The sequence below is a fragment of the Podarcis liolepis genome, assembly GCF_965112155.1.
Source record: "Podarcis liolepis genome assembly, chromosome: 4".
Classification (NCBI taxonomy): domain Eukaryota; kingdom Metazoa; phylum Chordata; class Lepidosauria; order Squamata; family Lacertidae; genus Podarcis; species Podarcis liolepis.
In genome coordinates, this window is record NC_139558.1 from 24,787,188 (window position 1) to 24,802,876 (window position 15,689).

General features: G+C 43.8%; 1 protein-coding gene across 1 annotated transcript in view; it reads right to left on the reverse strand.

Moving 5' to 3' along the window:
- Positions 1-2,493, reverse strand: part of FGF14 (fibroblast growth factor 14) — a 295,007-nt gene extending 292,514 nt beyond the window's left edge. Inside the window, exon 1 of the mRNA XM_083501378.1 lies at positions 1,348-2,493. Within this exon, the coding sequence (XP_083357504.1) occupies positions 1,348-1,438 (91 nt within the window). The 5' untranslated portion in view covers positions 1,439-2,493. The remainder of the gene's footprint in view (positions 1-1,347) is intronic.
- Positions 2,494-15,689: the final 13,196 nt, after the last annotated feature.

Here is a 15,689-nt window from a genome sequence, read left to right on the forward strand (position 1 = left end):
AGATCCCCGCCCAAGACCACACAGGTGATCCCAACTATCCAACTCGACAGGCTTGAGCCTGCGTGTGTGTGTGTGTGTGTGTGTGTGTGGACGGGGAGGAGGAGGGGGTCTGTCTGGCTGTGGCGCCGCTTCCTTGGGAAGACTCTCCTTCTCCCAGCCTCCCTCTATCTCTCCCCAAACTCTCTCCATTTGCCAGCGCTGTCCTTCCCCGTTGACACGAGGGAAAGGGAATTAAGGGGGGTGGAGAGACTTGGAGGAGGCGGTGGGGTTGTGGGGCTGCCCTAAGCACCTGCAATTTGCATTTCCTTATGTAACGTCCTGCAAGTTTCCCGGTTGGAGCTTGCTGGGGTTGGAAGCTGACAAGCAGACAGGCTGGGCTGATCAACAAGGCGCAAAAAAGTGAACCTAGACAGGCGCGCAAAAAGCTAGGTCATTTTTCTTTTTTAGATCCTGGGCTTCATGGGTTAAGGAGGCAATGTGCATTGCATGACTTCCTTCCACATGTGGCAAGTCAGCCCTGCTGCTGCGTATGGCTCCTTCTCCTCCTTCTGAGTGGGGCCTTGGGCTTCTGCCCCCAAAGTCCTGCTCAGAGACTCTCCACTGCACACACACACACACACACACACCTCTCTGCCTAGGCTATGTTGGACAGGTGGACTTTCTCTTAGTTCCCTTCCAGGCACAAACTCCCTGAAAGTGTTTCTCTCTTTTCTCTCTGCCACCAGGTTGCAGGCTAGGGGGAATGCGGGGATGGGGAAGGGCAGCTGACGAAGATCTGGTGAATAAACACAAAGAGCTGGGTTTTGCAAGGGTTTCTCTTCTCCCCCCCCCCCCCTGTCCACTTTAGAAGCACGAGCCACGCTTGCAAGTTGAACCGAAAGTCTCAGGCAGGGCGCCCTCAGGTACACCCACCAGTCGCGCAAGGCCCTGAGACCTCTGCTGGAAACTGTTGCGGGGAGCGAGGAGGCCAGGAAAGAAATGGGGGTTATGAGACACTGCTACAATTCCATCTTCCGGTTAAAAAATGTCAACAAAGATCTAAGTTTTCTCTCCCCACACCCACCCACCCTCCCACCCTCTCTCTTCCCCGTTGGAAACAATTCATCCAAAGCAGATTTTGGCGAATTTCCTGCAAACAGAGCCTGGCTTATTTGTACACCGCGCTGCACGCAAGTCTGCACCGGCCTGCTTTCCTATTTCCCCCTTTCTCCCCTCGACAGGACTGCAGACCTGGCGCTATGGGGAGCAACAGACGAGAGTAACACAAAGGTGTGGGGGGGGACTGACTGACACACACACACACACACACACACACACACACACACTGTGATGCAGTGTCTTGCTTACCAGTTGGGTTCTTGTTCTTCTTAAGACTCTTGCCACAAAGACACTGCAGCATATGCGATCCTTTGCTGAAAATGTTCCAAAGAAACCACATTGATTTGGGCGAAAAGCAATCCTGCGCTTATACACCCTGAGAAAGAGGAGATCCTTGTGGTTGTTGCATAATAATAAAAATTGAGATCAGGGTCTCCTCCAGAGGGGCACCAGTTTTATCATTGGCCACCACAACAAAAAAACAAAAACAAAACAAAAACAAAAAAGAGGAAAAAAGATTAAATCCTGATCTCCCAGGGTGTGTTTTTTTTTAATCCCCTTCTTTTCCTTTCTTTCTCCCCCCCCCTTTCCCCCTCACGTGGTTAATTTCTTTCAGACTTCTCAATGGATGCGTTTTTCAGCCAGGGTGAACGGTTATCTCCCTCCTCCAGAACGACGCTGGATTATCACCCAAAACTGTGGAAGAAGAAAAAAGACATAGATCCTTCTCTCGCTTGCCTTCTTGTTCCTATTCCTTCTCCTCCTCTCTTTCAGATGGAAGCCAACCAAGACATGAGGCGATGAAATTCCAGCCAAGGCCAAAAACTAACCCGAGACAACAGTAAAGCGCGAGAGATCCCCACAGAGGAAACCATAGCCTGTGACTTGATGGCTGGGAGGCTGGGTGGATCTGCAGAACAAAGCCAAAGCTGGATGCATCCTACTAAAAGACTGCCATAGTGCAGCCCCTGGAAGGGAGAACGCACAGCGCCCGGATCTCCACCACCACCACCCAGCTCAAGTCTGATGGATGAAGGCAGGTGCTCCCCTCGGAAAGTGCTGGTTTCTACCATCAAATCATCTCAGGGTTGTATGTAATTGTGTGGCACCTGCGGTTCCCAGTTGCACAGCAGATGCAAATCTTTAGCCCTTAGCATGCAGGCGAACCACACACGCGACAGAGGCAGGTCTCTTCTCTCTTTCTTTCTCTCTCTCTCTCCCCCTGCTCCGTCCAGCACTGGCGTGCATTAGGGGGAAACGGAGACGGATCCTCCCCCCTCACGCGCACACACACACACATAGACAGAGAGAGAGAAGGAGAGAGAGAGAGAGAGAGAAAGACGCAGGCACACACTGGATTCTGCTCCTGAGCCTGGGCTATGAGTTACAGGCTTTCAACGGGAGTAGGAGGAGTTGAGATTTGCATGGGGAGCCTGGCTTTCCATGACGTAGCCACGTGCTCCCGAGCCTGTCACCAGTGAGATGCTTCAGCCAGCCCAGGGAAGGCAGTGTCACTGCAGTCTCTGCCTTGTCCCCCCACCCACCCAACCCCCCTCTCCTCCGTTTCTCTCACCTAGCGTGCTGCAGCTTAAAATGCTGGACCCAGCCTGCCACTTGTACCCTCCAGGGAGAAGTGCATCCCTGCATGCTAACCAAAAAGGCAAGGAAAACCCACACACACAGCGTGACACATTCAGAGTTGGAGGGAAAGGGGGTGGGTGGGAATGAGAGATTCCTTGGAAGACCCTGATCACCAAACGGAGAACCACAGAAACGTAGAGTTGGAGGGGACCACGAGGATCATCTAGTCCAACCCCCTGCGATGCAAGAATCTTTTGCCCAACATGGGGCTCGAACCCACAGCCCTGAGATTAGGAGTCTCATGCCTCATGCTCTACCGACTGAGTTATTTTAGCTGAGAGAGTTAATTTTACTTGTCTAGACCTGGGGCTTAGAGGGACGCGGGTGGCGCTGTGGGTCAAACGACAGAGCCTAGGACTTGCCGATCAGAAGGTCAGCAGTTCAAATCCCCGCAACAGGGTGAGCTCCCGTTGCTCGGTCCCTGCTCCTGCCAACCTAGCAGTTCAAAAGTACGCCAGTGCAAGTAGATAAATAGGTACCGCTGCAGCAGGAAAGTAAACGGCGTTTCCGTGCGCTGCTCTGGTTCGCCAGAAGCGGCTTAGTCATGCTGGCCACATGACCCGGAAGCTGTACGCAGGCTCCCTCAGCCAATAAAGCGAGATGAGCGCCGCAACCCCAGAGTTGGTCACAACTGGACCTAATGGTCAGGGGTCCCTTTACCTTTACCTTTAGACCTGGGGCTGCCAAAACGAATCTAAATATTATCTCAAAGACACCAGAAGAAGGAGAGATCATATGCCTACCCCATCCAGGCTTCCTCCTGATGCAAAAGATCCTAAAGGAATTCCTGCATTGCAGGGGGTTGGACTAGATGACCCTTGGGGTACCTTCCAATGCTACAATTCTAGGAAAATGCCAGGAGATGAGTAGCACATCAATAGCTGCTGCAATCAAGCCCAAGAGAACAGCTGCACATTGGCAACTTCCTTCCACCTTGGAAATGTGCACTTCTTGTTGAAAATGTTGTTTATATCCTGCACTTTTCTTCCATCATGAAACTTGTGGTGATGTGTAAGGGGGTCCCCAGGTGGTCTCTCATCCAGGCATTTGCCAGACTCGGGTCTGCTGAGTTTCAGCTAAATGGCTGTGCTACATGCCCTCAGACAATGCCCTGGGACCAAACTTTAGTGTCTGAAAGTCCACTGTTGCTCTGCAAAAAAACGTGTTTCGGATTTAGACCTGGGATCAAACATCTATGCTGTCATGAGCTCATGAGACTGAGGCAAATCCTGGTTCCCTACCTGTAAAATGAGGGTAGAAGTGTCCTCTTTCACTTGGATGTTGGGCTAATGAAGAAGGTTAATATTGCCCCAAACCATGCACATCTTTATAATGCTATAAACAATAGAATTTATGGCATGAATTGCAAATATATACAACACTGTTTTTGTTATTAATACAATTCTAGATAATGCTTGCACTTATACAGCTGAGGTTCTTTACACCCCACTTACTTATTAAAACAAGAACGGCCCTAATCCTTGCTATCCTAATAGTGAAAACTGCTTTTCTGGGAATCATTATTCCAAGGTGTCTGCTGCTGCTTAAAAGTAAAGGTAAAGGGACCCCTGAACATTAGGTCCAGTCGTGACCAACTCTGGGGTTGTGGCACTCATCTCGCTTTATTGGCCAAGGGAGCCGGCATACAGTTTCCGGGTCATGACTAAGCCGCTTCTGGTGAACCAGAGCAGCGCATGGAAACGCCGTTTACCTTCCCGCCGGAACGGTACCTATTTATCTACTTGCACTTTGATGTGCTTTCAAACTGCTAGGTTGGCAGGAGCAGGGACCGAGCAATGGGAGCTCACCCCGTGGCGGGGATTCAAACCGCCAACCTTCTGATCGGCAAGTCCTAGGCTCTGTGGTTTAACCCACAGCACTTCCCGCGTCCCACCTGCTTACCTGAGATTAAATCCATTAACAAGACAGAGGCAGGAGAGGAAAATTATGGCCAATACAGTCTCTAAGCAGGACTTATAACTGCTTAAAAACTGAAATCCCAGATGTGACAAGCATGTTACAAACCTATCCGCGTTCCATTCCCAGTTCCTTATATTCTCAGTATCATGCTTATCTTGACATATTAGCTCTACCAACATGTACCTCTTACTTTAGCTTTTAGCTCTTGCACTACTGTGTGAAGAACTTCCTCACAAACTGTACATGCCACGCAGCTTAGTGCTAAGGAACATGGTTCATATGCAGACAGTCTCAAATTTAATCACCAACATAGACAGCTAAATGCTCAGGTAGCAGTTGCTGTTGTTGTATTTATTTATAGCTCAGTTGGTTAGAGCATAGTGATGATAACGCCAAGGTTGCAGGTTCAGTCCCCATATGGGACAGTTTCATATTTATTCCTGCATTGCAGGGGGTTGGACTAGATGGTCTTCAGGGGTCTTTCCAGCTCTACAATTATATGATTCTGTTTTCTGGCTTTTCCTCAGAACAGAGACTCAAGGCAGTTCACAAAAATGGAAACAAAACAGGTAAAACACAGATAGCTAAAAAGGCGGGGGGGGATAGTTTAAAAGTAATTAAATTATAAGGGAATGAAAATGACATAAAAACAAATCAATTTAAATGCATAGAACAGCCCTTTCCTTAAAAAGAGCCAGTTCCCCAAAACCTGCCAGTATAATAATAATAATAATAAAGTCCTCGCCTGAAGGCAAAAGGAGAACAAGGAGGGATCCAGTCTAGCCTCTCTAGGAAGGGAGTTCCAGAATCTGGGAGCAGCCACTGAGAAGGCCCTGTCCTATGTCCACACCAGATGTGCCTGTGAGTGTGGCAGAATGAGAATCATAGAGTTGGAAGGGGACCACAAGGATCTTCTAGTTCAACCCCCTTGCAGGGCAGGTATCTTTCACCCAGTGTGGGGCTCGAACCCACAGCCCTGAGCATAGGAGCACCACAATAAAATATTTGAGGGGGCTGGGCCCCCACAAAGTTAATGGGCATTCCCATTCAAATGGGGTGTGTGCACTGTGTCATGAAATCAATTAATGTGGGGCAGGCCTTACCTGGGCCCCCACAATTCAAGGCCCTGGCCCTGAAATAAAGGGTCTCATGTTTTGCCAACTGAGTTATCCCCAGAGAGAGATTTCCAAGAGATCGTCTACAAGCCCATTGATATTAAAACTTCCAGAGCTGAACAATTAATTACAGTGGCATCCTAAGCCTGTTTACTCAGAAGTAATTCCCATTGAGCTCAATGGCCTTACTCCTTAACAAATGTTCTTTGAATGACACTGTGAATCTGAGGAATGGCGCTGGAATATGGCAATGTAAAGTACAATGTTACATTTTTAACAAATTATTTTGGAATGAGACCTGAATGAATCCTCGGTCCTGTATACCTGAAGGAGCGTCTCCACCCCCATCGTTCAGCCCGGACACTGAGATCCAGCTCCGAGGGCCTTCTGGCGGTTCCCTCACTGCGAGAAGCCAAGTTACAGGGAACCAGACAGAGGGCCTTCTCGGTAGTGGCGCCCACCCTGTGGAACACCCTCCCTTCAGATGTGAAGGAAATAGGCAGCTATCCTATCTTTAAAAGACATCTGAAGGCAGCCCTGTTCAGGGAAGTTTTTAATATTTAGTGCTGTATTTTTTTTAACACTCGATTGGGAGCCACCCAGAGTGGCTGGGGAAACTCAGCCAGATGGGCGGGGTATAAATAATTTATTATTATTATTATTATTATTATTATTATTATTATTATTATTATCCAAATATCATAATATGTTGTGCTATTTTTCTAGAAAAAGAGGTGCTGGGTTCTCTTAGAATGGCAATGGCGCCCACCTGAGAGGGGCAGGAACTAAGTTCCAGAGAGTTCCGGCTGAAAAAAACGCCCTGATAATATGGGACTTCAATTCATTGGTTTTCCTGAGACCTTGAGACACAGCTTACCTTTGCAGAAGTTATGCTGGCTCTCTCTCAGCAAGACTTGGTAACGATATCTTTAGCAATGCTTTCCACCAGTGTCCCTGGAGCAGATATTAAGCTAACAAGTCTGTAATTTCCCAGATCCTTCCTGGATCACTTTTTAAAAATTAGAGTTTATATTGGCTGCATTCCAGTTCTCAGGTATCAAAGTTGCTCTCAGACAAGCTACAATGATTTGTGTTAGGAGAGAAGCCATTTTATACTTGAGTTCTTTCAAAACTTGTGGGTGGACACCATCCAGACTAGTGATTTCTCAGTTTTTGTCATGGAGGCATATCACTTTGTATCTTGCCACCAACATTTGCCTCAGACTCCCTATCCTGTGAATGTCCGCTCAGGCACAGGGAATCTTCCACAGCAGAAGCAGTTGCAAAGAAATGGACTCGACTTCCCTTCAATCTCCTTAGCCTTCGTTGACTCAAGCAGTCACTTAAAGCAGAACTGAAAGAAGCCTTCTCCGCGATCCTGTCAGGTAAGAAGGCATCCATCATGAAGGCTCAGGTCTGCAAATGTGAAAGTGTGGCGCGGGGAGGGCAACAAGCAACTCTGCTTGACTGGACTCCTGAGGTAAACTCAAGAGGTTCCCACATTGACCTGAACTTTGATATCACTATTCAGGGTCATAGACAAGAGTACCTTGTGCTATTTTTCTCGAAAAAGAGGTGCCAGAAATCACCGTAAACCTCTCCCTTGTTCTCTTATAATGGCAATGGCGCCCACCTGAGAGGGGCAGGAACTAAGTTCCGGAGAGTTCCGGCTGAAGAAAAGCCCTGCTTGTCCGTGGTTTTATCTTTAAGTTTTGCCCAAAGCAAACTTCTACTGTATACATTTACACACACACACACACACACACACACACACACACACACACAGCTACAGCATATTATATTGAATTGCTCATGGGTGTTGTGGTGTTAAAAGTTTACCTCAGAACTTCTTAACTATTGAGGAAGTGCAACAGTTTTTCAGTGTTGATTAGCTGGAGATGGGTTTCATGGTGGCCTTTCTTGTGTTTTGTTTTGTTTTGTTTTGTTTGTTTGTTTTCTTTTCTTTTCTTTCTTTACTTGATCTGGTGCTATTTTCTTGCTCTTTTAATTGTTCTTATTTTACTTGTATTTTATCATTATAAACATTATTTATAGGATTATATATATATTTTTACTATTATTATTTTTCCGACATCATTGTGAGGGGGGAAATCAAAGGAGACTTGCAAATTTATTCCTTAAAAGGTTTTTTTTAAAAAAAAAAAATACAGGCAAAATCTCTTAAGTCAATTTAATGGAAGAGTGAAGCAGCACAAGCTTAATAGCATTGATCTAAATGGGAGATTTTAAATTATTTTTATATTATTTACTAATTTGTATACCACCTTGTACCCACAGGTCTCAGGGTGGTTACAACATAACATCACAATATAAAAACAAATGCCATCTTTTTTAAAAAACATACCTTAAGGGTCATGCAGTATATACTGAGGATCAAACCAATGTCATTTCATTCCAAAATGAGAAAAACAAGAGGTCATATTTGACTAAGTCATACTCAGAGCAAACTGAATGAAATAAATGAATTTAAGTTACAGGAATCCGTTTATTTTAACAGGCCTGTTCTGAACACAAGTAATGTTGGATACCACTCACCAACTATAAATTAAACTATGCCCATTCTTATTAGTATTATGCTGATTCCAGTGTACTGTAAATGGATGCTAATATTTCAATAAATATTTGTTAAATTTACAGTGCAATCCTATGCACATCTACTCAGGATGAGCAAATCCTATTGAGTCCACTGAGACTCATGTGAATGTGTGTGCGTGTCTAGAACTGCAACATTAATTCCTTTTCAAATCTCCTAAAATAAGTTATTTTACACATAAGGAGTTATTTACTAAATATTCCTTCTTTGCCACACATCCATCCATTGACAGCACTTCTTGTTGCTTCCAATATTTTGCCATCAGTATTTTAAAAGTGCTTAATTATGTACTTTTCAAATTGGGATGTATTCAGATATATAACTGAGGCTAACCCAAGTTTGTGACAGAAACAGGAGGGTGTATTCTCCTTCTCTGGGGAAGTATTTATACAGTGCAAACAATTTATTATACTCCTTTCCTACCCTACATGCTCCCAAAATGGTTTCCAATATACCTGTAAGAGAAATAGAGTCGATCTCAGGGTGTTGATACATGATGTGTATCATTACAAAATAATCCTCATTTTTTCTGACACTGTATGTGGCGTACACTCCGCAAGCTCAGGATTAGTACCATACTATTCAGATTTAGAAGTACTTATACAGTAAAATGAGGCATAATTTTCAATTTGTAATACAGCTACATTTAGTGGGCGTAATGCTGAGAACTTTGCCATGGTTTCACAAAGTGTTTAAATTATGTGCTTTGTTAGAAGCCATTAAATCCAGGCCTCCTTTGCTATTAGGCAATACTTCCCAATTTGATTTCTAATGACTTAGTACCTAGCTTTTTGATGTCTGAGTTTTTTTAAAAAACAAAAACAAATGGATCTCTAGCTTTGCTAAAACAAGCATAACTATGTTCTGTTCTCTGTCTTATGAGGATGTTCCAATTAGTACTAGGGATAAAGTTCGGCTATGTGTCATTTTTATATTTCCAAAGGGAAAGACTAACTAGGTTACAACTCAGCCTTGTGTAAAACATCTCAGGTTATATAGGATAGTGCTTTTGTTTCTCTCTGTTGCCTGAGATACAGAAAGCAAAGTTGTAACCTTCTTAGCATGCAACAGCTTTCTGTTATAGGACTGAAACTAACCACAGCAATCGCTTACTGCCAATAATTTTTTTCAGATATATTATTTAATTACAATACTACTACTACTACTACTAATAATAATAATATCTTACAATATAAAGTGTGTAATTCAAATGTATGCATATTGCACTGTGTGACTCCATAGCTTGTCCAAATGCAGCACTACTATACTTTTTCTGATTTTCCCCTCCTTATGTGCCTGTGTTAATAAAAATTAGTAATAAACTTGCAGACTAGTCAAGTGTTTAACAGTCTGGCTTGACCAGAATAGGAGTGTTTAGGATGCCACAGAAGTCATTTTGATTTCTAGCCAGCAAGAATGTAGCTGAAGAAAGGAGTGCCACCGTGCAATCGAAATTGTTAATGGCTTCTAATGCCCTGCTTCAGGGTACCTTCAACTAATTATTGCATAAGCCTATCTTAATCATCTGGGTTAATCAACATATTCATTGATTTGTCAGAGGCTGAAAAAGCATTCTGCGACACAAACCTGGCAAGTGTAAGACACAACTGCTGCTCAGCTAGGGTGTTGGTCGTCCACAGCTAGCAAAAGAAGTATCTCTTCATTACACAGACCCATGAAGACATTTGACCTAGAAGCTTGTCTCTGGGTCAGGAAGGACCACCTAGCTTGCTTCAGCCTACTTGGTGTCAAATAGGTGTGGGGAACCTCAGAACAGTCCTCGCCCTTGATGCCTTAGGGCAAGCCCTTCTCCCCAAACTACACTACTCACTAGCCCTGCTTGAAGTCATCTCCACCCTTGCAATACTTTGATTGTACAAAAGGTTCCCTATATAATCCTGGTGGCACATGCCTTTACTCTGAATATTCTACCACACTCGTTCATTCAACAATGTGTATTTGTATTGGACCTGAAAATGTTTTTATAATAATAATATACCGGTAATAATAATTTTATTATTTATACCCCACCCATCTGGTTGGGTTTCCCCAGCCACTGTGGGCAGCTTACAGCCTATATAGAAACATAGTAAAGCATCAAACATAAAAAAAAACTAAATAAAGATTGAAGTACTTACAACCTGCTATTTAAGGCTCACATCATAAGAGTTGATCTCCTACCACACTTGTTTCTAATTCAGAGTTTTATGTTTGATATATGTTGTTGAGTCGCTTTGGAACGTTTTATGACAAGCAATTAATAAATGAAATGAATAAATATTATTTGATAATTTTATAGTTACTGTTTTTAAATCCTGTTTTAACCACTGCCTTATGTAAACTGATAAGTGGTTTTTGATTAAGTGGTATATAAATAATCATAAAATCATCATCGTGCCAAATAAATAAATAAATAAATATACAGACTGAATATTGCTATTGACATTTGACATGGAGAGGGATCATCTTACAGCAAATACAGATACAGACCGTCATTTACCCTCACTAGATTCAACGTGCTGCCATCTGCCTTATTGCAAGGCAGATTCAAGGGTAAACCATACGCGGAACGAGTTTGCTCCTGCGGCTTGATGGAGGTAGAAACTGTCTCTCATGCCTTGTTACACTGCCGTTTCTACGGGTATAAACACTTGTTATTTATTACCCCTGCTATGCAAAAATCTCCAAATGAATCCAAACTTCAATGTCTAAAATCCCTGGTAGAGGACGAGAATCCTGAGATCATGTTAAGGGTAACCAAATTCTGTGTGATTGCCATAAAACTTGGAGAACAAGCTGTGCTATCATAATGATTAAGGCCTTAAATGATAATTTTAGGTTATATGTTACTGACTAAGTTTTGATTTATATATTTTTTAAACTGTTGCTATATCTGTATTGTCCCTGTTATACCTAATTGCAAATTCAAATGTATCCCTATTGTGTTTTATGACTTCCTTGATATTGTATGTGGGCTGGAACTGGTCTGTGACCAAAATAATAAAATTCATTCATTCCTGTAGCATAGGGCTGGCTTACACATCTGCACAGATTACTTGAAGACTGACAGCTGAAAGTGTGAACTGGCTCCACTGAAAAACATTGTGTTTGAATGCATGCGAAAATTCAATCTCGGCTTGCCCATTCACCCATGCAAATCTTCATCACTTGCTATCCTTGACTAACATCCATATGTGAACCAGGTCTAAGTCTTGTCTCCTTTCTTGATTGGTTAAAATGGGATCCCAGAAGCCATTCTGTCATCTCCTCCCAAACTTTGTAATGGCAGTCAGGCTGAGACATATTTCCTAGGTGATTTTCTTCTTTTCGTGTTCTTTACTCATTTTTGTTCCCTTACCTCATGGAAAGTCTGCCCGCATAACACTTCTGAAGATCAGCTGACTGCCTGGCTCCTGTAAGTCAGTTGGACACCCAAATAGCAAATAAGGAATGTCCTTCCCCTAAGATATCCCTATTTGACAAAGAGGACACAGCCAGACAAAGGATTAGATGCTAAGCATGAAGCATCCCCTGCCAGTGGAATGGAATAGACCTAGATCCGTTGCTAAAAATAAAATAATGATATTGAAAATATCCCACACAACCCAAAGCCACATTCTGTCATCTTGGAAGAACATAGAAAAATATGTCTTTCCCTGTGTGCAAAAGAATTTTTCCTCAGAACCTGGATACCATGGCAATAAGTGCCACATTTTTTAAAAAAAAAACTTAGATCAATAACTATGCTGTCACCATGTTAGGTAAGAGGCAAGAAGGACATATAACTTGCAGATAACTAATCAATATTTTAATAAGCTTCCAGATGAGGAGCAATATTTAAGCTGCTGGTAACCTGCAGAGTACTCTGCCTTCCCGAAAAAGATGAATGCTTGCATAAAAACCTATAATTATTTTTATTTAGGAACGTGCTTAACTCTGCCACACTGTAAAGCAGAGTTGTCTGCACAGCAATTTAAGGGGACCAATTAACATTTACGCTCCCTCTTCGTTCTCTAGTGACAAAGGCTGCAATCCTGTGCACTCTTACATGGGAGTAAGCACCACTGAATAGAGCGGGACTTGCTTCAGCGTAAAAATGTATCAGAGCGTGGTGCACAGTTGAAGCTAGACATTGCAGAGGATGCAAGCCTGACACTCCGCTCTCACACAGTAATGGCCAATACAGTAATGAGAAACGTGTGAAGTTAGGTTATCGGGTTATCCCCATTCTGCCTTATTGGCTCTTGCTGCTTATAGGTATGGGGAAACTTGGAGGGCAATAATGTTAAATTATGTACTTTCTGTTACTAAGGAACAAAAAGGAGGAGTAGACACTCGGTTGCTGCGTTCAAGGGGAGCCATCGTATCTACTTCTAGTCTAAGACCTACTTCACATAGTACGTTTTTAGAAGACATGTTATTGAACCATGGCATAAAAAGGTAAAGGTACCCCTGCCCGTACGGGCCAGTCGTGACCGACTCTAGGGTTGCGCGCACATCTCGCTCAAGAGGCCGGGAGCCAGCGCCGTCCGAAGACACTTCCGGGTCACGTGGCCAGCGTGAAGAAGCTGCAACTGGCGAGCCAGCACCAGTGCCACACACAGAAACGCCGTTTACCTTCCCGCTATAAAGCGGTACCTATTTATCTACTTGCACTTTTTAGGGGTGCTTCTGAACTGCTAGGTGGGCAGGAGCTGGGACCGAACGACGGGAGCTCACCCCGCCGCGGGGATTTGAACCACCGACCTTACGATCAGCAAGTCCTAGGCACTGAGGTTTTACCCACAGCGCCACCCACATCCCGAACCATGGCATATATGTATGTAAAACTACTAGTGTTTGTAGCTGTGCACCGTTCTATTGTGCCTTCCTCAGAAACCATGCATTGGGATCCTCCATAATGATCCCATAATAATTGGCAAGGCAGCTATGGCAATGGCTCACCTCACCAAAAGGGTATGGGAGAATGTGATGCTAACGTCCAATACCAAGATGAAGGTCTACCCGGCTTGCATGTTGAACATGCTGCTTTATGGAATTGGGTTGTGGGCAACTTACAACTGCCAGGGATGGAGAACCGTTTCAATTCAAGGGCCGCATTCTCCCTGGAAGTCAGACTTCCAGGGGCCACAAGCCAGAGGTGTTTGGGCCCAAAGACAAAAGGGAACAGAATAATAAACATGGATCTTAGCTTTGCAAGGTAGGCTAGTTTCTACACCACCCCCTGTACTGAGCCAAGCAAGAAGTTCAAGGACACATTCCAGGTAGGCAGGAACACCCAAGGAGGGTGCAAAGAAAGGCTGGTGAAGGCTGTGTGGATAGGGAGGGTGTGTGACCTCAGGGAGAGTCTTAAAGAGAAGCCTGGAGAGCTGGATTTGGGCCCCAGGTCTGAGGATATGGATCCCTGCTCTTGACTTCGGGAGGGAGATGATGCATCTTGCCATCATTTGAAACATGGCTGAGAAGATTCCAGGCTAGGAGGTACATACCAGTTCTCAATAGCTTCAAGTTAGTATTAAGACAATCTGAGTCTCTGTTTCACAAGGTCTGGGTTTTTTAAGTTGGAAATGACCTGGTTCATGAACGGAATATTTCCTTATATGTTTTTCATACAAGATGCACGTTGATCTGCTATTCTTCAGACCTTGTGGATAAACCGAAAGGAAAAAAGAACATTCAGCTCAAAGCTCTTGCAGAAGATCGCTGACTTGGGGAAAATCCATAGGACTGCCTCTTCATGACAAGGCCTGTTGGAACATCATTTAGGGCCGTCTTCACCACACAGGTTTCCTGATCTGTGTTCCAGTGGAAGTATATTTTTTCCCTCTCTCTTTCCATGATCACACAGATGAGCAATGAGGGAAATGTTGCCATGCCAGCCTTTGCTCTAGCCACGGAAGGAGCACCATCTGTTATCAAACCAGAAAGTTTGGCAAAGTCCAAAGAGATTATTCATGCTCTGCTAGGCTCTGGAAGTGGGCTATAGCTTTGGAAAGGGCAATATCTGTAGCAGAGCAAATATGGTTTGTATACATTTGATTTGTTTCTTGTTTATTATTTATTAAATTTGTACACCGCCCTTAGTCCAAAGATCGCAGGGCGGTTCGCAACGTAAAAATACAAAATGAAAACACAAAATATGCAATAAAACAAGACAAAACAATACCCACCCCCAGATGCATTTAAAAGTTATAAAATGGGCACCGGGCACCATTGGCTGCTTGTTTGTTTTATGCATGCGTGTGGGGATCTTCAATGGCAGACCGAGTTGCAATGGGGATCAAAAGAAACGTCTTGAGTCACTAGGGGCCATAAGTAGGGCTATTAAATACCTTTTCTGCAATGGGACCAGTGTTGCCTAATCTACAGAGATGAATTCCAGTTGACATAGGGTAGAGAAATGGGTGCAGCTTTTTGCATCCAAGCCTTAAGTTCGAACGAGCTCTCAATTTATTAGATTGCTTTCAATATAGATGGGGGAGTGGTGATAATGCTGAATTTAGAACTGGTTAGGGATCTGAGGCCAGGTAATGTGGTGGTTTTAACAGGCTCCTTGTCATAATTGTTGATTGTTCCAAATGGAGGCATGGGATGTAAATGAGATTTGGTGGATGAATTATGGTTCTTGAATTTGGAGTCATCATTAATGACTCTTTGGGTCCAGTCTCACTGGATTCCAGCCCATGTGGGGATTGACAGTAACATGCTGATAGATTGGCCTGACAAGGATGTTTGGAACATTAAGCAATTGACATTATTTGCCTTATATCAAAGTTCAGTGCCGGACTAAACAGCAACTTAAGAGTGACTAGCAAGAGCCCAGAGAAACGGGTGCCACTGGCAGGAGTTTATTATTCATTCTGCCCAAATATGGGGAATTTCCTGATTTTTAGTCAGCATGAGTGAATGAGACAAGGTGGTCTGTTTGGGGTTTTCACTGGGCATTGGCCACTTCAGGGTGATTAGTTTAACGCTGGGAGTCTATTAAGTAAATGAAGTCAAGTAGATGGCCGATCACGACTGAGATGCAGAGATGAGAGAGAAAAGCTTAGTTATTTTTAAAAAATATTATTACAAAAGTGCCTAAAATGTATGAGAAACTGGACTGAAATAAAATTAGCAGGTCCCTTCCCACAGTTTTGCAGTCTAAAAACAACAAGATGATACAACCGGGGCGGGGGGGGGGGAGAGAGAAGGAAACTGCATTAGCCGAGTGAGACTTTTAAAAAAATATGTGAGCAGAAAATTGTTGAAGTAAAACCTGTATAATAATCAACCTATATGCAGGATGAGAATCAAAG